At 51.8% G+C, this 21,738-nt stretch overlaps 2 protein-coding genes across 5 annotated transcripts in view; one reads left to right on the top strand and one right to left on the bottom strand.

Annotated features, from left to right (window-relative positions):
* The first annotated feature begins 810 nt into the window (after positions 1 to 810).
* LOC136157182 (CMP-N-acetylneuraminate-beta-galactosamide-alpha-2,3-sialyltransferase 1-like) lies at positions 811 to 9,277 on the top strand. Its single transcript, XM_065919181.1, has 5 exons — positions 811 to 1,086; positions 1,284 to 1,447; positions 1,534 to 1,746; positions 1,881 to 1,929; positions 9,215 to 9,277. Exons 1-5 carry the CDS (start codon positions 811 to 813, stop codon positions 9,275 to 9,277), a joined length of 765 nt encoding a protein of 254 aa, XP_065775253.1.
* The window catches only part of CEP250 (centrosomal protein 250), a 54,724-nt gene continuing 36,463 nt past the window's right edge, over positions 3,478 to 21,738 (bottom strand). For all 4 annotated transcript variants that reach the window (XM_065921883.1, XM_065921884.1, XM_065921885.1 and 1 more), the window contains 6 exons: positions 18,909 to 21,494; positions 15,235 to 15,345; positions 14,887 to 15,042; positions 14,335 to 14,436; positions 13,249 to 13,311; positions 3,478 to 11,935 (listed from right to left, as the gene is read on the bottom strand). In XM_065921883.1, the coding sequence (XP_065777955.1) occupies positions 11,672 to 11,935; positions 13,249 to 13,311; positions 14,335 to 14,436; positions 14,887 to 15,042; positions 15,235 to 15,345; positions 18,909 to 21,494 (3,282 nt within the window). In that variant the 3' untranslated portion in view covers positions 3,478 to 11,671. The remainder of the gene's footprint in view (positions 11,936 to 13,248; positions 13,312 to 14,334; positions 14,437 to 14,886; positions 15,043 to 15,234; positions 15,346 to 18,908; positions 21,495 to 21,738) is intronic.

The raw sequence follows: 21,738 nt of genomic DNA, 5'->3' as shown, positions 1-21,738 counted from the left end.
CACTTAGGTCAAAATGGCAAATTCTTTCTGACCAAAAAAAGGTCCCAGGGCTTCCCCGGTGGCTCAGACAGTAAAGAATCTGCCTGCATTGCAGGAGACTCAGGTTCAATCCCTGGGTTGGGAAGATCCCCCTGGAGAAGGGAATGGCTACCCACTATAGTATTCTTGCCTGGAGGGTCCCACGGAGAGAGGAGCATGGTGAGCTACAGTCCACGGGTTCAGAAAAAGTTGGACAAGACTGAATGACTAACACACACACAAGCGGTCCCAAATGGCCCCTTCTTTGCCTTCTGATCTCCTGTTCCTCCACACCAGACTTGGCACATGGCCACTGCTCCCTCACCCTCCTGTCCCCTTGAGCTTAAATCCACACCTCCTTTGTCAGCCTGACTCTAGGCTGAACACCAAAGTGTGTGTTGGTGGGGATGGGGCGTTTGTCAAGATGCCTGTGCAGAGGTCACAATGCGTTCTCTGTGATGAGGTCCCCAGATATAACTGTGCCGGTGTGAAAGTCCTCATTGGACACCAGTCTCCTTGGGAGACCACCGGACTCACCAACTGACACGTCTCCTGTCCTTTCAGCCTCTAGCCCAGGCCTTGGCAGAGTTCCTTCCAGTGCTTAGCAGGTGGCTGGGGAGGTGAGAGGTAAGGTGTTGGGAGGGTGTATGGTGTGAAGGGTTGGAGAAGGAATGGGAGCTTCTAGGACAAGGGACGCTGGGGATGTGTGATGACCCCAGCCCCTCCTCCTTCCCAGTACGTGGTGTCAGAGCCAGTCTACTGCCTGCTGGCGCACCAGCGTCTGGGCCAGAGATGAGGGTCCAATACCTGAAGCTGCATCTGCTAGCCACCTGTGTGCTTACCTTGTGGCTGATGCTCTTCCTTCTGGACCAGAAGTCTAACCAGAATGACCTTCGTAAGATGCCCAGAAATCGCTCAAAGACCTGCGACTGCCCCCAGAACTCTTTAAGAAAGTGTATCTGTAAATCTGAGATCCATGAGTGCTCCACCTGCCTCGGCATTCCCGGAGAGTCTGTCTGGTTTGACGAACGCTTTGAGATGGACATTGAGCCCCTGATGAGGTCAGAAGTGCCCATGTCCTCTGATGCTTTGCTATTGTGGTTGGTCAGTGCACATTCTTGGTCTCTGTCCAGTCCCCTCCCCCCCAACCCCAGGCCCCGGCCATCTCTCCCTCCGTGGCCCCAGGTTCTAACCTTCTTCTATAGGTGGTGGGAGCCTGGGAAAATCCCCTATATATCTCCCTCCTGCATTCCTTTGAACTTTAGGGCATGGAGTCAGAGGAGTTTGGGAATCAGCAGCCACCTGAAGGGCCCTCCACACACCCACTGGACCGTGTGGGGTGCCGGACTTGTGCAGTGGTTGGAAACTCCAAGTTCCTACGGGGCTCTGGCCTCGGCCTAAAGATTGACCAACATGACGTGGTCCTCAGGTGAGTACAGAGTGAAAGGTGGACACCGGGAAGGTCACGACAAATCCTCCTCCTCGCCAAAACGTCTATCCCGCTTTTCTTTCCAGGATGAACCAGGCGCCTGTTCAAGGCTTTGAGGAGGACGTGGGAAAAAAGACCACTGTGCGTGTTACGTACCCCAAGATAGACAGCCCTCAGGAACCTGGTGCTCAGCTGCTGCTGCTTCCTCTGAATTCATCTGGTCTGCAGTGGGTCATGGACATAGTGCAGAAAGACAGCATCATTCAGAAGGCAGAAAATCCTGGGTATGGCGGTGGAAGGTAGCACATTGTAAGGATAGTGGGAACTCTGGAGAGACCCTTGCTAGCTATCAGGGCACCCCCCAGGCTTACCCAAGTTTGGGGACAGCTATGTCAAATGATGCTGAAACTCCCCCACCTCAATCTTGTTTTAGATTTCGGATAGTCCAGGTCCCCCGTGGAAGTAATGAGAAGAAAGGCAAGGTGAGGGACCCAGGAGGGAAAAGGGGAAGGAGTAAAATGCAGTGGGTCGGGTTGGGCGGCCACTGGATGGACCATTCAGAAATGGACCTCCTCCATTTCCCCAGGTCTCAGTGATCAGCCTGAACTTCTTCCAGTACGTCCAGCAGAGATGGCTGAGAAAACACGGTCACTTTCCATCTCTGGGGTTCATAACTCTGTTGTATGCCTTGCACACCTGTGACCAGGTAAGACATGGTCTGCGATTCATAGAACTTTATTCCTTTGCCACTACAAGCGTCTGTTTTCCCAGGGACTTCAGGTTAAGTCCAAAGTTGTCTGGCTGGTTTTCAAGATCCTGCGTGGTCTGACCCTTCCACTCCTCTCGTCTCTACCAGCACTCTCTATGGGCTTCTCGGTTCCCCAAACAGCCATCTGCCTCGGGCCTTTCACATGCTATTCCCCCGCCTGCAGTGCCCTCCTCTTGGAGGAATCCTCTCTCTTCCTTCAATATGATGAGAATCAGCTCTCTTTCCTGGGCTCCAAGAGTTGCTCTGTGCATTCAGAGTCTTCCCCGGGGAAGGTGAGCTCTGTTCTTCTCCCAGCTCCAGGAAACAGCCTGTCAATCTTTATGTTAAGTGAATGTTTGCTGAAGGAATGCTCAGTCGGCGTGGAGGCAGGGTGGGATCCAGCCTGCTAACCCAGAGCCCTCTTCTCTCTTACCCCATCTCCCAGGTATCCTTGTTTGGTTTTGGGACAGACCAGCTCATGAGGTGGTCCCATTACTGGGATGATAAATATTGGTTCAAGAGCAACATGCACAGTTTTAAAGAAGAGCAACAGGTCATCCTTAAGCTGCAGTGTGAGGGGAAGGTTGCTGTTTACAACTGAGATGGCCTCCAGCCAGTTCAGCCCACTGGAGGCCCCCGGAGGCTGACAGGTGGTCAAGAGGACCTTGGCGTGTCAGAGAGGGATAAGGGCTTCAAAAGTACCCTGGATGAAGATCACTCTGCTACAAAACTCCACATGGTGACATTAAAGGGCTACTTTGTCTTCTAGAGTCTCAACAGTGAACATTTCATTATGTCACATGTATATTTTTACCTTACCAAAAAATAAAATTAAATGAAAAAGAGGAAAAAGCAAAGGTCGGGAAGATCCCCTGGAGAAGGAAATTGCAACCCACTCCAGTATTCTTGCCTGGAAAATTCCATGGACTGAGGATCCTGGTAGGCTACAGTCCATGGGGTCGCAAAGAGTCGGACACGACTGAGCGACTTCACTTCAAAGTTGAAAACACATTAAGTGAACCCAACTATACATCAAATTGCTAACATAATCACCAGGGAAAGAGGTAGCTAAACTTCTTTTAGAATTCAATACACTGTATATCCTTTGTAGCATAGATTCTGTGGACAAAAAGAACCACAAAGAAATTTTAAATTTTACTCAGTAGACTTTTATTATAATACTGTAATTTACTATAATATTATAAACTATAATAAATATCATAGAATAAAGTAAATAAGTAATTTTGTTAATATTCAATTCAGTTCAGTTTAGTCACTCAGTCGTGTCTGACTCTTTGCAACCCCATGAACCGCAGCACACCAGGCCTTCCTGTCCATCACCACCTCCCGGAGTTCACCCAAATTCATGTCCATCGAGTCAGTGATGCCATCCAGCCATCTCATCCTCTGTCGTCCCCGTCTCCTTCTGCTTTCAATCTTTCCCAGCATCAGGGTCTTTTCCAGTGAGTCAACTCTTCGCATGAGGTGGCCAAAGTATTGGAGTTTCAGCTTCAACATCAGTCCTTCCAGTGAACACCCAGGACTGGTTTCCTTTAGGATGGACTGGTTGGATCTCCTTGCAGTCCAAGGGACTCTCAAGAGTCTTCTCCAACACCACAGTTCAAAAGCATCAATTCTTTGGCACTCAGCTTTCTTCATAGTCCAACTCTCACATCCATACATGACCACTGGAAAAACCATAGCCTTGACTAGACAGACCTTTGTTGGCAAAGTAATGTCTCTGCTTTTTAATATGCTATCTAGGTTGGTCATAACTTTCCTTCCAAGGAGTAAGCATCTTTTAATTTCATGGCTGCAATCACCATCTGCAGTGATTTTGGAGCCCCCAAAAATAAAGTCTGACACTGTTTCCACTGTTTCCCCATCTATTATTAGGAGCCAAATACAAAATCAGACAGGGAGAGTAAAACTCCCGGGACATTACAAATTCAAACAGGAAATATCACTATGAGCTCAATTTTATGTTATGTTTTATGATAAAATACACATAAAAATTGTCATTTGAAGGCATACAGTTCAGTGGCATTAACTGTGCAACCACTTCCATCTCAAACTCACAATTTTCAAAATACGTTGTCTGTAAGTCCAAAAGCCACCCTAACATCCCAGAGACAATGATCAACCCTGGAATATGGATTTCATTTTCTAAATACTTTTTCCCACTAATCTTTCTAAAAGTTTCAGGCCTGGACAAGAAAAGTACAAAAAAAACCTGCACATCAAATATCGGACAATTTGAGCATCAAAAATAGCAACTGTCACAAATGAGTCACAGCGGATATATAAAAATCCTTGAGTCCATATTGACACTCATAGAGAAATCAAAACAATCAGAGGAAACTATTACATTAAATGGGAGTGGGAGAGAAGCATTTATCTTGCCTTTTTGGTAGAAACAGTATTCAAGGTGAGCCAAGAACCTCAGGTAATGAGGGTTTTCAGTCACTGGGTATCCAAAACACACCCACTCCATTTTTACTTTGGCCGTCCAACAACCGCACATAACCTGACAAAATGAAAACATCCCTGGTACAGCTGAGAGCATATTTATCTGCTTCCTTAAGGGCACAGAAGTATGCTCGGTGTCTGGCTCAGACCTAGAGTTCAAGAATCCCCAAAGGTGTGGGCAGTGCACTTGTCACCATCTTGTTGCAGATAACTGGACTCATATGGCATCATATATTCATCATTTAGAGGAATAAAGTTATCCATTATGAAAGCAGACTTTAAAAAACTGGTTGCTCCCCTGGAAAGTGGTTAGAAAAGAATGGAGTGGGAAACTGCTGCCTTCTTTACTATTTAATTTTCAACCATTTGTGTGCAGTTGTTTTCTTGGAAATAAATGAAATCAAGGGTATTCCCTGGGTCCAGGGATTCCCTGGTGGCTCAGATGGTAAAGAGTCTGCCTGCAATGCATGAGACCTGAGTTTGATCCCTGTGTCAACAGGATCAGGAAGATCCCCTGGAGAAGGAAATGGCAACCCACTCCAGTATTCTTGCCTGGAAAAATCCCATGGACAGAGGAGCCAGGCAGTCTATAGTCCATAGGGTCGCAAAGAGTAGAACACGACTCAGCGACTTCACTATAGAGTTAGGACACCGCGATTTTACTGCTGCAGCCCTGGGTTCAACCTCCTATCAAGGAACTAAGATTCCACAAAGCTCGTGACATAAAAAAGCGAAAGCAAACTAACCCCACCCCCAAAATTTGGTTGGATAGAAGTTTACTTTAACCACATTACATTTTCTTGTAGGTACTTTGCTCAAGAGGGAACAAAGGCCCTTCTTTCCCCTCTTTGCCTCATACTTAACAAGTTCACTTTGGGAATTGCCAGCACCCCCTCAGAAAGGCACCACATCAGCCTTTCTCGCCTTTTTCATTCCTGTGCCCACTGTACTTGATTTCCATGCCCTTCCTCATCAGCTGGACCCTGGACTGAATGCCAAGGTAAAGGCAATCTTATCCACAAAGCCTACATGCAAAAGCTCACAGTGTGACCTGTGTGGTGGGGTCCCTGATACTACTGGGCTGGCATGAAGGATCCCGCTGGGCATCAACCCCTTCTCCTCTGGGGAGGTCACAGGATACACCAAAAGCACCTCTCCCCTCCCTCCTCTCAGCCTCCAGCAGAGCACCCTGTAGGGCTCAGCAGGTGGCTGGGGCGGTGAGAGGCGACGTGTTATAAGGAGGTGTGGCGAGCAGGGTTGAGGAAATGATGGAGGCCATGGGGCAGTGGATACTGGTGGAGTCTGTGACCACAGCTTCCTCCTTTTCCAGTGCCTGCTGTCTGAGTCAGCCTGCCTCTTGGTCTGTGAGCTGCCTCATGGATAGGAATGAAGTGCTCATGATGGGCTCTAGGCTAGTGTGCTGCCTTGATGCTCATGTGTGTCTGGTGCTTCTGCTCTTTGGGCAGAAAAGTCTCACCTGATGGGCTGGCTGGTGCAACTCCCAGAGTGGCCATTGCTCCCAGGACCCACAGGTGCAGCCCTTGACACCACATACCCGGTGTACCCAACTGGCTTGGCAAACACTTTGAAAGGGTCCTGAAGCCCTCTCTTCCTCCAGCATGTGCTGTGATGCTCTTCCTGGCCAGTGAGTCTCCTCCTAGCATGCAGGTCTGCTTTTTCTCTGCCTCCAGGCCCTGGAGGTGGGCTCCTCCTTTCAGTGTGGGTTGTGAAGTTCTGTGACACACAGTTTTGATGAATGTTTGCCAAATGCATGAAAAATTGGATTAGGAGCAGGGGGGAATCAACCATCCTGTTTAATCTCATCCTTTGGATTTTCCCATTTGAAGAGGTGGCCCCGTATACAGGAAGGAGAACTAGAGCTGAAAACTCCTGCATGGCTTGTAAAGCACCATACAACAGCAGAAGGCGAGAAACTCCACCAGCTCGTGTATGAGATGACTCTAAGCCAGCAACCAGCCTCAGACTCTTGGTTGGATTGGAATATGAAGATACAGGAGAGGAAATGACAGGGAACCAAGACAGGGGGTGCAGGAACAATGTATGGGTTATCAAGCCCTGAATAAGAGCTTCCCCTGACTCCTGCACCCCAACTAGTAGCAGTAAACAACTAAGGAAGAACTAAATTTAAATACACATTCTTACCCTCTCCTGCCTCCACACAAATGACCACTAGCTGGGAACAGGGAGTGCCCACACTCAGATGGATACATGACTGCCTTCACTCATATCTCTTCTCTGACCCTTGATCCATTCAAGGGGGTCAACTCTTTGCTTCCAAGTTCTTCCACCTGTATCAAGCTTCAGGTGCTATGAAGGCATATAAAGAGCTGGGGATGTTAATGACAAAGGACTAAGGGGTCATAGGGCTTCCCTGGGGGTCCAGTGGTTAAGACTTCACTTTCCAGTGCAGGGGCTGTGGGTTCTAACCCTCAATGCAGAGGTGTGGGTTTGATCCCTGGTCGGGAAGCTAGGACCCCATGTGCCTTGGTGCCAAAAAAAGAAAAAAGGAAATAAGAAAAAAAAAAAAAAAAAGGAAAAAAGAGGTCATAATGTCCACTCCATGCCGGGCTGCCAGTGTGTCAGGTGAGACTCTCAGCGGGGCCAGAGAACACAGTCTTTTTTATCTGGAAAAGCCTCACTCCTCGCCATCACCTCCGTCAGGGTCTAGGCAACCCCTCTGATTCCAGGAGCATAGGGGAGTAAACTGCAGGGGGCCAGGGTCTTGAGACCCCTTGTTCTTGTCTTTCCTTCTCCCTCGCCTGCTTTCTCAGCATGGTGAGCAGAGCTAAGCCTGCACCCCAGGATCGAGGGGAGGGGGGAGGGATCTCATGGCTCAGAGAACCCTGATGTCCCCTGCTCCTTCCTCCTCCCTGCCTCTGCTCACCATCCCTCAGGCTCTTCAGGACTCAGCATTTCCATGTTGCTCAGGGAGTCCCTTCCTCAGCCCTGGGAGTGGGTAGGTGGTCAGTGGGACAGGAAGTAAGAGGTGAGGTGTTGGGGGGAACAGCTAGAGGCCTCATGTGTCCTAAGATCAAACAACTAAACCAACTAACTGCCCCAGGGTCTGGTTCCATGAGCTGAGATGAAAGTGAAAAACCGTTAGCTGCTCAGTCACATTGGACTCTTTGTGACCCCACAGACTGTAACCCGCCAGGCTCCTCTGTCCAAGGGGATTCTCCAGGCAAGAATACTAGAGTGGGTTGCCATGTCCTTTTCCAGAGGATCTTCCTGACCCAGGGACTGAACTTGGGTCTCCTGCATTGCAAGAAGATTCTTTACTGCCTGAGCCACCAGGAATGAGGCCTGATGCAGTCTTCGGCTGGGGTTTGCCTTGCTGCTTTTGTGGGTGAGGTTCCCCCACTTCCACAGATACTTCTAGAAGTTCAGCTGCTGGCCCCAGAGTGTCTGCATAGCCTGCCTCCACTAACAGGGTGTCTGCCTGATTTGCCTCGGACTTCACATAGGCCCTGAAACTCCTGATGGAATCAGAGACCACCCCGTCTCCAGAAGGCCCGGGCTCTGGGCTGCATCCTCTCCCAGGCCCCTTTCTTTACACCAACGGGATCCAGCCTCCTCTCTGTGCTGGCACACAGGGGTGAAGTGGTGAGAGGTCTGTCTCTTCTCCATGGGTATCAATGCTAGGAAACCTAACCCAAGTCCAGCCGGCCAAGGAGGAACTATTCCAGCTGATATACAGGTCATGGCCATACAGAGTCCTGTTCATGCCTGTCCTGGGCTGTATGGTGGGGAATATGGGATAACCATTGATGAGCACTGCATTGCACTCTGGGAGAGCAGGGGGGAGGGTGGTAAGCAGTGTGAGGCTGAGCCCCAGCACCTCCCTGACATTATCCTTTCCTATCTCTGCAGAATGAACCAGGCTGCATGTCTAGGCTCTGAGAACAGCATGGGCAATGGAACCTCCCTGCACATACCACACCTGAGAATGCCCTCGACCTGGAGGAATGCCCATGTTCTCTTGGTGTCAAAGCCTCCGGAGCTAGTGTGGGCTGCAGTGGGCATGAACCAAGACGAAAGGGCACCTTTCCTCGGCTGGAGACCCAGAGTTGGAGCAGACAGCCCTCAGCCTTTAGGTGTAAATGTTGATCTTGTCCTCACTCTGCAGTCTGATCGGACTCTCCCCACTGTCTTCACCCTCAATGTATACTACCAGCTTTTCCTTCTCTACTTCATGCCAGGCAGCTTTTTCAGCCTTTTAGTTGCTGCTGGTCCCTCATGGGGAAGCAGATGAGCAAAGGTAATTAGGTTGCGATATGGTGACTGTCGCTCTTAACATGCAAAGCATGAAAGCGCCTTGAGAGAACAGGGTGCCACACTCACCAGACGCAGCACTCCCTGCAAACAAGAACATTGCCCAGACTCTGACTCAGCTCTCGTGCCCTCTGCTCTTGGGATTTTGGGGCCTCGAGCAGCTGCTATCAAAGCAGAAAAGGAGAAGGCAGGATGGAGGGTGGGGATTTGTGGATGGAGAAGACCCACATGCTCAGCTCTGATCTCCATTCCCCTAGATTCTAGAGATCAATCACACCATCCTCAAGTGCACCCATGAGAACCGGCTGGATGAGCAGTGAATTCCCATCCATCAGATTCACTGCGCTGGTTATGCCCTGTTGCATGTGACAAGAAGAGAAAGGGACCTCTGGCCTGATGCCCTGGAGCAAGGTGGGGTGCTGCCCCAAAGACCCATACTCTTTCCTCCATGCTTCTCCAATTCGAGTCTGTGGGTTTGGAGCTGATAAGAGCAATTGGCTCCATGACTAGTAGGACTCTCCAAACAGATGATCCTACTGTTGGTTAAACAAAGTGTATTTTAGGGACTTCCCCAGTGTTCCAGTGGTAAAGAATCCACCTTCCAGAGCAGGGAATGCAGGTTTGATCTCTAGGGGAAATCAAGATCCCACATGCCATGGGGCAACTAAGTCCATACTCTACAACTACCGAGCTTGAGCTCTGGAGCTACAACTAGAGAGGAAAATCCCACGTGTTGCAACTAAGACCCAACACAGTCAAATAAATACCTATTAAAAAGAAAAATGTGTTCTAGGAAGTTGGAGCAGAAAAGCATACACAAGCTAAGAAGGGGAAAGCAAGATGACAGCTAACAACTGAACAGAGGACTAAGCCTGATGGACTACCTTCTGGGGAGGGGAGCCCTAGGCCTGACATCCAGAGTGGGGTGAGGGGCTATTGAGGATCGGGTGGGGAGGCAGGAGCAGGTACAGATGAGCTATTTACTGGATGAAGACTCAGCTTGGCTGCCTCTAAAATGCCTTTCACCTGCTGGAAACTCTCTTCCTGGTCCCAGAAGGCGTGTGGGGCTTAAGGCCTTGGCTTACGACCTACAGATACTGGAACTGAGAAGAAACTACAAGGTGGACAACAGGGTCCCTCTGTCAGCCTCTACGCCAGAGAACCAGAGTTGGGGACCAAAAAAAGTTAAGGAACCTAGAGAAATCGTGCTTGTCCCTGAGAACTCCAAGTGCAGAAAAGGCCAGGTAAGGATCCTGAGCCACGGGGAATCTGACTACAGGTGGGGACCAGCCGGAATCTTGGGGCTCCAGATTTAGTTCTGCAGAGGGTAGGTAAACTGTAACTTTTTACTAAGCCTCTGTGCTGAGTCCCATGCATGGGCTTTGAAACCAAGCTTCAGCAGCAGCAAACATCCTCCTTCCCACTCTGCGTGGTGCGATGGGATGTAATGGGGCCTAAGCTTTGGGTAAATAGGTCTGGGGTACTGTGGTGCTGATTGCAAACCTCCCCATTCTTAGCCGGCCTTAGCTCCATTCCCAGGCTTAGGTAAGAGGAACCCCAGACTACAGTTGGAGGGCCAGAGGAAGATCATGCCTGCTTCTTTGAAGAAAACTGTTCTCTCTTAGGCTTTGATGAAGCCGCCAACATTAGGCCTTAAGCCTACGCACCACCTCCACCAAGGTCAGGCCGCAAGTGATGAGTCCTGCCATTGTCGATCCTCCTTCCTGGTTTGACCCATGGCTGGACTACAGAGGACCAGAGTCAGCTGCATCTGATACGCCTGGAAAGGGACACCCTGACGCCACTCACCCAGCACAGAAGGGGAATGAGGCCAGAGAGAATTTCTGAACGTGAGACTGACTTTAGCGAAAAGCCCATTCAGTGTTTCTGAAGCCCAGAACAAGTTTTAAGCCAAGAACACATGACGGTTCCTCATTACCCCTGAGTTCGAATCTAGATCCCCAAGGCCCTCCCTCATCTCCCTTGCTGCCCATCCCACAGGGCAGACGTCTTCTCACCAGAACATTTGGCCACTCTCCTGAGTCCTCTCCAGCCTTCGAGGGCCAGTTCATGCCTGCCTCAGGCCCGGGCATTTCTACAGCACTTGTAGGCAGCAGAAAGAACTGTCTCTGACTCAGGGATGGGCGTCTGCCTGGTCTTGTCAACTGGGCTCAAGCTTCCTGGGGACAGGGGCTCTGTCTTGTGTGCCTTCTGCAGCCCTTCTCTGTCAGAAGGCAGGCAGATGAGAAATTCATGCCGCCTGACAGGAGTCTTTAGTGAAGTCCTCTTTAATAGATGCTTCTGATGTACTGCTGTTGCCCAGCTATACTGTAAAGACAGCAGCAGAGAACAAATGCCAAGACCCAGGGTTTATTACTGAAGGGGGAGGTGACAGAGGGTGAGGGGCTGGACAATGAGTTCTTGTGAGAGGCTGCGACACCCACTTGGCCAGGGCAAGGCACTCTCAGGGTGACTGCAGGTTGGCAATAAGTATTGTGTCCTCATTCCCGTGAGTCAGGGCCTGCCCCAGCCTTGTGGGTTTCCTTCCCTCTTCCTGGGAATGTCTGCTGACCTGGGGCTCCCAGGTTGGGTCACAGAGCCAGAACTCGTTCTGGCCAACTGCAACTGTGTGGAGGGGCCACAACCCACTCCACCGCCATCTTGTCTGTCTGCGCGCTCCCAGGCTGGCCCGTGTCCTGGCCAGGCTGTGGTTGCTACCTGGAGGCGCCTTGAGCAGGGCTGGGGCTGGGGCACAGTAGGACAGGCCCGGGGGACGTCAGGCTTTGAGTCAGGGACTCATCCAGCTTGCGGGTCTCAGCCTCCAGGACGGTGGCCTCGGGGGCCTGGGCCACGGCCAGGAGGGAGTGAGAGAGGCTGTGGTGCAGGCCCGCCAGCTCACGGCTCGTCTGCACGGAGCGGGCGATGTAGTCCTGCTTCTGCTTCCGCTCCAAGGCCAGCTGGGCTCGCAGGAGGGCCACCTGGGGGGCAGGAAAACCAAGAGGGCAAGAGCCATGGAGGGCCCTGAAGCTGCCCCCACCTCGCCCTTGCTCAGCTCCTGTGGCTCTTGTCAGACCAGCCTGAATCAACTCCATGCCCATGAATCTCAGGATTAGGCTTTACAGTGTTTGGGAGAAGGGTTGCTGGGAATCAGAGAATCCAGTGATTGTCAACCCTGGCTGCACAGGAGGCTCAAAGAGGGAGCTTGAAAAAAAACAAAACTATTCATGTGTTTACATGTAATAAAATGCCCAGATTTTAAGTACATTTTAACATATTTCCTAACATACATACCCATGTATAGCCACTATTCTCAATCAAGATACAGAATGGTTTAATTGCTATAGAAAGCGCCATCATGCCCCTTTGGGAGATTTTAAGAAACATTCTGACTTAACTAGAAAAGGTGAGGTCTGAGCATCGGTATTTTTTTCAAAGCTCCCCAGATGATTCTAATGTGCAGTAAGGGTTGAGAATCATTGACCAATGCATTTCTCAGATGGGTACAGTGAAGTGGAGTTATTGGGAGCTCAGGGCACATTCAGGATGAGGGTGGGGCAAGAAAGGCTCCTCGTCAGGTGCAAAACTTCAGGAGGCGCTCCAGGTCCACAGTGAGGCCTGCCCTGCCTCACCCTAGTCTGGGCCTGTCTCAGCGATCACTTTATATGAATCTAACAGAATTCAAAGTGAGAGCTTGAGGTCTAGCTGCATAGTCAGGCTCTTCCAGTAGTGACTACTGATTTCTGGTACAGGTTCTGAAATCAAGATTTCCTAGTTTTAATTACTCCTGGCCCTTAAAAGACAGGGTGAACCTTCAGGTGAGGCCTCAGGGGCAAGAAGGCACAGGTTCCCGGAGTGTGACCTGAGCTCTGGGGTGTGGATCCTGGCACTCATGCCAGGCTGCTCTGCCTGGTGTGGGTGACAGTCCTGCTTGCAAGGGTGCGTGCGAGGGCAGAGGAGGCCCACGTGCTTCTGCTTGGTTCAGGCTGGCCTCCTAGAGTCGGCCTTCTTCCCTTCCCTTTCTCGGTAGGAGGTCTGGGGCCTGCAGCGTACTTTCTTCCCCACTCCCACCCTAAGTGTAGGAGAGGCTAAGTGCACTCAGGGCAGTAGGTGGAGCTGGGACTGGGCTCTGCTCACCTCCCATGGGGTCTGCAGTTCTTTGAGGCTTGAACTATCTTCCCGCTCCCTGCTGGACGTGCACAAGGGACCAAACACATAGCAGACACCAAAGCCTTGCTGTCTGAGTACCAGGGAGGGAAAGGAGCCTTAGAAGATGGAACCTTCTGGAACGTACCTCTTTCTGCAGCTCAGCCATGTATGTGGAATCCGAGGAGCCCTTCTGTCCTCCTCTTTCATCCTGGGGGAGACAAATATTTTTCCAGGGGAACAGGCCTTCCATCGGGGGTTTGTGCAGGCCTCCCACAATCCTGGGGCACCAGGGCCCAGGGGCAGGAGAGGCCTCAGAGGGTCTAAACCAAACCAATGGGCAACGCCCGTGGAGACCTGATGCCAAATGTCCCAGAGGTTTGGATGGGACTGGCTTCTTTGAGGCACCTCCTCACTTAAAGTACACCAGACATCTCCCTCGTGCTGGCCCCAGGAAGCAAACGAAGGATGCAGAGGGGAAGTGAGACAAGGGCTCTGCCCTTGGGAAGCTCTCCTTAAAGGAAGGGGGATGGAGGGCTGAGAGGTGCTCAGCCACCAAAGACGGTCCCTGCCTGCCAGGCTCCAGGACTGTCGACTAAAGGGCATAACTCAGTTGAAAGAGTGGTTTGCGGTGTCTTCCCCTAAATCCTTCTGGCCACAGAAAAGATTGAGAGCAGGAGAAGGGGTAACTGAAGATGAGATGGTTGGATGGCATCAATGACCCAATGGGGAAGCCTGGTGTGCTGCAGTCCATGAGGTTGCAAAGAGTCGGACACGACTTAGTGACTGAATGGCCATCAGGAAACACCTTGGACCCATATCTTGTCAATTCAGTATCACAAAGACCAAGCAAGTCTAAGAGGTCCACAAAGCTGCTATTGAGCCCCTAGGTCCATTGGGTTGTGGCAAGCACCACCCAACACACTGGGAGAAACCAGAAGCCCATGAGCTCTGCTCTTAGGAGCCTGAAGCACTTGGTCTGGGGGCAGGTGGACTGAACATCAGCGAAGGCTGCTCAGAAGGCAGGGCTGCCAGCCTTGATTCAAGCCCCATTCACTGATATTGGGCCTCCTTCCTGGGTCAGAGACAGTGCTGAGCAGGGCAGAGCCCGGTCAGGAGGGGCCCTCTGGACTGGCTGAATCGGCTTCTTGCCTTGGATACGCATTGCAGAGGACTGTTTCTGGTGGCCAGGCTTGGGCTCTCCGGAGGCTGCAGTCAATGAAAATGGACAAACCTGGGGTGTGGGGGATGGTGTTGTGGCTCCACTGCTCTCGAGGACCCCTGTCCTGGATGCGCGCATGGACTCCCTCTTCAGTCTCCTGCGCTCTCGCTCCACCTGCCGAGATTGGGTGTGAGTGAGAGATCAGGGCTTGGGCTTGGCTCTGGGCTGCAGCTGAGCCGCCTTTTTGGGGAGCAGGCTAGTGTGAGGGGTGTGGTGTGAACACAAAGGGTCATGAGAAGCTGAACTGCGCTGAGGAGAGCGCGTGCTGGGACAGCCCTGAGCGCACAGTGCTGCTGCGACACAGGATGTGGGGCCAGCCTCCCGGGCTTCTAAGCAGGGCCAGCAAGTCTTTTCTGTAGAACTCCAGGCGCTGTGGGCCATTCGATCTTTGTCACAAACACTGGTGCATCCCCACTTAACTTGATTTTCAGAAATGGAGAGCAGGCCAAAACTGGTCCTGGGCTATTGTTTCCGGACCCCCCTCTCCCCGGCTCTGGGCGCTGCAGGAGAAGTGGTGTGTGCCTTTCTTCGGACGGGGCGGGAGCTGAGACCCGAGTCGCCCACCTGCTCCAGGGTGGTCCGCAGCTGGGCGTTGTGATGCTGCAGCCAGCTCCGGTCAACCTCCAGCTGCGCCACCGCTCGCTGCAGGTGTTCAAGCCTCTGCTCCCAGCGCTGCTTCTCCTCCGCCTCAGGACTCGGCTCCGTCTTCACCTCGGAGACCTGAGGGAGAGAGACCTGTCAAGCTCACCGGGGCAGCCCCTGAGACGGGGCAAGGCGGGGGAGCTAGACAGAGGGCAAAGGATGAGCCAGGCAGGTGTGCGCTTCAGGGACCCAGTTCTCAGGGGAAGGGGACAAGCCCCTGGACAGGCACTCCCTCCTGGGCCATCCGTTCTCAGCAGGCCCCCAGCTCACCTCTCCCAGCAGGACGCAGGGTTCTCCAGGCCCCTGTTCTGATTGGCTGGTCGGGCCCAGGCTGTGGAGCCGCTCCTTCTCCAGAGCTTGTCTGGTGAGCTGTAGTTCGTCCTGGGGCACCAAGAAGCACATTCACGCCATGGCGACCGCACATCCAGAAAGTGAGAGTAACATCCGCACATTCACTCCACCCTCCATCCTCAACAATCGCATCAGGTTTATAGTCTTATTTTTCTTGGCACCTCTCAGTTATTCTGGTGCAGAACCATCATTTTACAGACGGATAAAACAAAGCAACAGAGAGGGATCTTCCTAAGGATACACGGTGGTCTAGGACTAAAATCTGTCTCATTTTATTTATTTTTATTTTTTGGCCATGCTGCATGGCTTGCAGGATCTTAGTTCCCTGATCAGGGATTGAATCCAGGCCATGGCAGTGAAATCCCAACCACTAAATGTTCCCACTAAACCACCAGGGAACTCCCCAGACCTGTCTCATTTTAGATCTTGCCTAAGCTATGTGACAATTGGGAGTACTAGGTGTTATGGAAAGAACGTGGACTCAGGAATCATGTAGAGGAGTGTATTGTGTCATCACTTACCAGCTAGGCAACTTGGGTCAAGATAAGAGCTCTCTCCAAACTCCAACCGCCTCATATGTAAAATACAAAGTGTAGATCAAGCCTCTGGGGTTAAACCTCTTTGGATAAATGGGAAGACTAGTGTTTAGATTATTTTTAGACACTCCAGGGTTCATAAATGGCAAAGGTCAAGAGGAGAGACAGAAGAGAAGCAGAGCGTCTACTTGTGGGTGGAGGCTGTCTGGGAGGGAGGAGAAGCTCAGGAGTATGAGGCCACGCTCGAAAGTCAGCCTGCTTAGGTCTAATCTGAATTCTGCCCTTCACAAGCTGGATGATCACCGACAGGTTACTTAACCTCTCTTATGGGCTATTCCTCAACTAAAAAATGAAGATATTAACTGTTCCTGCTTGAATTCTGCCCTTCACAAGCTGGATGATCACCGACAGGTTACTTAACCTCTCTTATGGGCTATTCCTCAACTATAAAATGAAGATATTAACTGTTCCTGCTTCTCAGGGTTGTCGTAGAAAAAGAAAGTGAGAGTAACAGTGCCTGGCATGTAAAATGCTTAAAATAAAAACTGATGCTACTGTATAAATGTCCATCGACAAATGAATGGATAAAGAAGAGATGGTAAATATATACAATGGAATGTTTTTGAATGGATAAAGAAGATGTGGTAAATATACAAGGAATGTTACTCAGTCATAAAAAGAATGAAACAAAAACAAAAAAAGAATGAAACAATGTCATTTGCAGCAACATGGACAGCCTTAGTAAGTGAAGCAAGTCAGACAGATAAAACAAGTAACATGATATCACTTATACTTAGAATCTAAAAAAAAAAATGATACAAATTAATTTATTTACAAAACAGACTCACAGATATAGAAAGCAAACTTATGGTTACCAAAGAGGAAAGGGGGAAGAGGGTTAACTTAGGAATCTGGGATTAACAGATATACACTATTATATATAAAATAAACAAGGACTTGCTTGTATTGCACAGAGAACTATATTCACTACCTTATAATTACCTATTAATACAAGGGAAAAGAATCTGAAAAAGAATATAGGTATATTCAGTTATATATCTATACTATATGTATGTGTATGTATGTATGTATATATATGTATGTGTGTGTATATATAGATATGTGTGTGTGTGTGTGTATATATATATATATATATACTCTGCTATGTACCTAAAATATTGTAAATCAACTATACTTCAATTTTAAATAATGATACTACTGGGACTTCCCTGGTGGTCCAGTGGCTAAGACTCCTTACTCCCAATGCAGGGGTCTTAGGTTCAATCCCTGGTCAGGGGAACTAGATCCCACATGCCACTACTAAGGCCTGGCACAGACAAATAAATACTTTTTTTTAAAGTGATGCTACTATGAAGAGGGTTGCTTCTGAAAAATGCCCTTGAGTATCTTGGGAATGGGGGTACCAACCTGAACTCCATTAATGAGTAAATACGGCTCAGTAATTCACAAGTATAGAAAGTGCCTTCCCGCCCACCTACATATCTGACTTTTTCTGTGCTGGTAAGAATAGGCCTAGAAGTAGGAAAGGAGTCCCACTTACTGAATGCTTCTTTCTTGTGCACTTTATTTACATTATTGCTTTTTGGACTCAAAATGGCTGTATGGGGCTGATATTATCATTCCATATTTTATCAATGAGAAAAACGAGTCAGAGAAGAAAAAGCACTTACCCCAGATCACACAGCTACTAAACTGCAGAACTGTATTTCAAATCCAAGAACTTGACTCCAAAGTTCATAAATGAAACCCTTTGTGTGCATATTGTCTTCTAACCAGAACAGAGATTCTGGGGCTCCGGGAAGGCTAGTCCCTGCAGGGTTGTGTGTCTGAGGTCAGGGAGGGGGTTCTCCAGCACTCACATCTAGTCAAGGGACCAGGATATAGAATCGACTTCTCAGGAGAAATGAGCTGGGTTCCTCTTAGTAAAAGAGATAATACCTCTCTATGTCCAGCAGTAAACCCAGCTCTCCTGATGGCCCACTGTGTGCAGACCTTGTGCTCAGTGCAGGGTGCAACCATGACTAAGACATGGCCCTGACCTGAGGATAAAGGTCATACCCTAAGGTCACTTCCTCTGCCACTCCACATCCTGCCTAGGGGAGCCCACTTTTTCTAACTGTTGACACCTCTGAAGTCTCTACTGCTGGCCTCAATCTCATCCTTCACCTTCAGCTCACTTTACAGACTCACCCACTGGACCTGTCCCCTTGCAGGTCCCACAGGTACATCACTCATTTCCAAACTGACCGCACTATTTCCCTCCTGTTCCCCAAACCCGCTTTTATCCCAGTGAGCAGAAATCTGGGCCCTGTCTTTACTTTGATACTTCCTTCATTTCTCCATCCATACTTCCTATCTCAGGTCACCATCTCCCCGCTGACTCCCATTTACAACCTCCCACTCGGTCTCCCCAGATCTCCAGCTGCTCCACACGGCAGCCTGAGCCATCTTTATGAACTATTACATATCTGATTCTGTCACTTCCCGGGCACAAACCCTTCATCTGCTTCTCACTGGTCACCCAGGTCCTCAACACGCTGACAAGCCCTAAACGATGGGCCCCTGCTGGCCTCTCTGCTCTTGCCAGCCCCCTGCCCTATGTCCCAGGCAGCCTGAACTCCGACTGACATCCTGCGTTCTCTCTCCCCTCCTTTTCTCCATTCCCTCCCCAACCTGTGCTTGGCTACTTCCTTACTGGTCCCTTCAGATCTAATCTCAAACATCACTTTTACCAGGAAGCCTTTTGGGACCCAGGAAAGGCGGGGCATCCCTCTAGTTTGCTCAGAACACACTAAACTAGTCCTAATTAAGCACTAACCCCAATAGCTGCACTGCATTGCACAATAATTGCTCTTCCACTAGACGGTTAACTCTGGGAGGGCAGAGTCTGTGGGTGTCATATTCCCCTGCCCCCCCCAACCCAGCACTAGCACACTAACCGGGATTCCACTGTGTTGAGGTGTCCGTGACCTCACCTTTTCTCACACCCTGAGGTGCAGATGGTCCCGGAGTCTTACCCGCCACGACGTGACTCACCTGCAGCCTCTGCTGCTCCGAGTCCCGCTCCAGCACGGAGGCCTGGAGGAGCAGGGCCGCCTCCTGCAGACTGCTCACGCTGGCCTTGCTCTGGGCCAGGGACAGTGCCAGGTGCTGCGCCTTCTCCCTCCACTCGATCTCCCTGGCCTCCGTCCGTCTCAGGGCCACTTGCAGTCGCTCCAGCTCCCGCTGCAGCCTGGGCCCTGAGGAGTTGAGTGGGGGAGACAGCTCCTCCCCGGGCGAGGCTTTGTGGCTGTGGGGCGAGTCCTCCAGATCCTTCCTTTGCTGGGCCTCCCGCAGCTCCAGGAGCTCATCTTCCTTTTGTGCCAGGGTCCGCTGTAGCTCCCTTAGGCTCTCCCGGAGGCCCCTCACCTCTTCCCCTTCTCTCTTGTGCCTACGCTCCTGCTTCTCTTGGGCCAGAGACTTCTCCAGCAGCTGCCCCTGCCTCCTCAGCTCTCTCAGCTCTTCGTCCCTCCGGGCAAGTGCCTGCTGGAGCTGCTGCACAGCCTCCTGGTGTCGGAGGTCCCCGTCTTGGATCTCACCTTCTCGCTTCCTGATGGTCTCCTCGAGCTGCCGGGCTTGGGCCTGGCAGGAGTCCAGGGCAGCCTGCAAGGTGGCCGTGCTGGCCTCCAGGTTGCGGCTCAGTTCGGCCTGCCCATGGAGATGCTGCTCTTTCTCCCGCAGGGCGGCCTGAGCCTGGCCAAGGGCCTCCTGCAGAGCCTCAGCCTGGCCCCGGGCAGCCTCCTCCTGCCGTTGGGAGGCCTGGCCCTCGACCCGCAGGGCCTCCAGCTCCTGGTCTCGGGCCTCGAGCAGCGCCTCTGCCTGCAGCCAGCTGTCCCGCAGGACGCGGGCCTCTGCCTCATGCTCCTGGGCCTGCTCGGCACACTGCTGCCGGAGGGCCCGCAGTGCCTTCTCCTGCTCCCGAGCCTCTGCCTGAAGGTCACCCAGCACCTCCTCCAGGGCCTGGCTCCGCCGCCCCTCCACTGCTAGCTCTTCCTGGAGCCTCCGCACATGTTCCTTGTGCTCCTCCAGCTCAGCCCGGCGCTCCTCCAGGGTGGCGTGTGCCTGCTCCAGGGCAGTCTGCAGTGAGTCCACCTGCTCCTTCACGTTCTCCTCCTGGCCCCGGGTCTCTTGCTGTTGCAGGGCCTGGAGCTCCTGGGTCCTCTGCACCAGGACCCTCTGGGTCTCTTCCAGCTGCCCCTGAAGTTCCCGCTCTTTCAGCTCCCCCTGGTCCCGGGCTTCCTGCAGGTGCTGCTGCAGGACCGCAATCTCCTGCTCCCGCTGGGTGAGAAGGAGGCTGGTCTCACCCACCTTCCTGTGGAGGCCCTGGAGCTCCTGTTCCAGCTGGTCCCTGTGTTCCCGAAGCTCCTGGATGTGCTCCTGCTGGCACTCCACCTCCTTCTCCTTGTCTCGCAGGATCAGCTTCATGTGCTCCAGGCTTCCACGCTGAGCTTTGCTCTGGCCCTTCCCTTCCTCCGCCCGCTCCTGCCTCAGCTGCCGCTGTGAGGCCAGCTCCCGGCCCCGCTCTCTCAGGGCCAGCTTGATCTGCTCCAGGTCCTCCTCCAGGATCTTGGTCTGCCGGCTCCTCTGATCTTCCAGGGCCTGCGTCCTCTCCTTCAGCAGCACCAGCTCCTGCTCCCTCCTCTCCAGGTCCTGACTCAGATGCTCTTTCTGCCTCTGCAGATCCCGGATTTGGTCTCGCTGGGCCGTGGCCTCCTGCTCCTTCTCCTGGAGCTCGCTTGCCAGGAGAGCGCTGTGGCCCTCCAGCTCCTGGATCCGGCTGCCCTGCGCCAGCAGTTCCTGGCTCCTTTCCTCCAGGTCCAGCGTTAGGTGGGTCAGAGCCACCCTCTGTGCTTCCCTCTGGCCCTCCAGCTCCTCGATTGCCTTTCGCTGGCTCTCTGTTTTGTGACGCTTCTCTTCGAGCTCCAGGGCCAGGCATTCCGTTGTAACCAGCTGCTTCTTCAGGTCCTGAATCTGGCCTTTCTGGGACTCGATCACTTGGGCCGCCTTCTCAAGTTCCAGGAGATGATGCTCTAGGATGTTCGTCTGCGTCTCCCGGTCCTTCTCAAGCTCCCGGATCCGCTCTCTCTGCAGGGCCAGCTGCTGCTCTCGCTCCTGGATGGCCACGGGGAGATGCTCTAGCACAGACCTACACTCCTCCAGCTCCTGGATCTGTCCCTGCTGTAGATCCACCTCTTGGTTCCTCTTCTTCAGGTCCAGAGACAGCACTTCCAACATAGCCTTTTGCATTTCCCTTTGCTTCTCTAGTTCCTCGATTTTCCCCTGCAGAGCCTCTACCTCCCCTTCTCTTTCAGAGAGGGCCTGGGCCAGGCGAGCCAGATTCTCCTGCAGAGCCTTCCCCTGGGCCACCTTCAGCTCACCCTGCTCCTGCAGGGCCTGGGCTCGTTGGCGCTCACTTGCCACCTCCTCATTTTTCAGTTTCAGGGCTGAGCGCACCGTCCGCAGATCTTCCTCCAGGGCCACAGCAGCACTTGCCTGAGCCCTGGCCTCTGTGACAGAGGCTTGGAGATGTTCCACCTGGGCAGTCAGGCTCTCCTTGGCTGCCTGCAGTAACTTGCGCTCATTCTGGAAAACGAGATACAAAACCACCTTAAAGCTGTGCTTCCCTCAAACCGTCACTCCAGCACATGCCTTTCCTTTTCTTCCTCTGTGGCATCAGCTTTGTCAAGGATGTGAGCAAAAGGAACTGAGTGTTCTACTTAGGCTGATGCTGTAAAAGAACATTCTGACCACACTTTTAGGCTCTGCTCTGCTCAAAGAAAGTCTGCTGCAAACGAGCCATCCCAGACTCTAGTCCTTCAGGTCAAAG

Source organism: Muntiacus reevesi, chromosome 2 (genome assembly GCF_963930625.1).
Source record: "Muntiacus reevesi chromosome 2, mMunRee1.1, whole genome shotgun sequence".
Lineage (NCBI taxonomy): Eukaryota > Metazoa > Chordata > Mammalia > Artiodactyla > Cervidae > Muntiacus > Muntiacus reevesi.
Note: the sequence above shows the minus strand (reverse complement) of the source record. Positions and strands in the feature narration are given on the sequence as shown.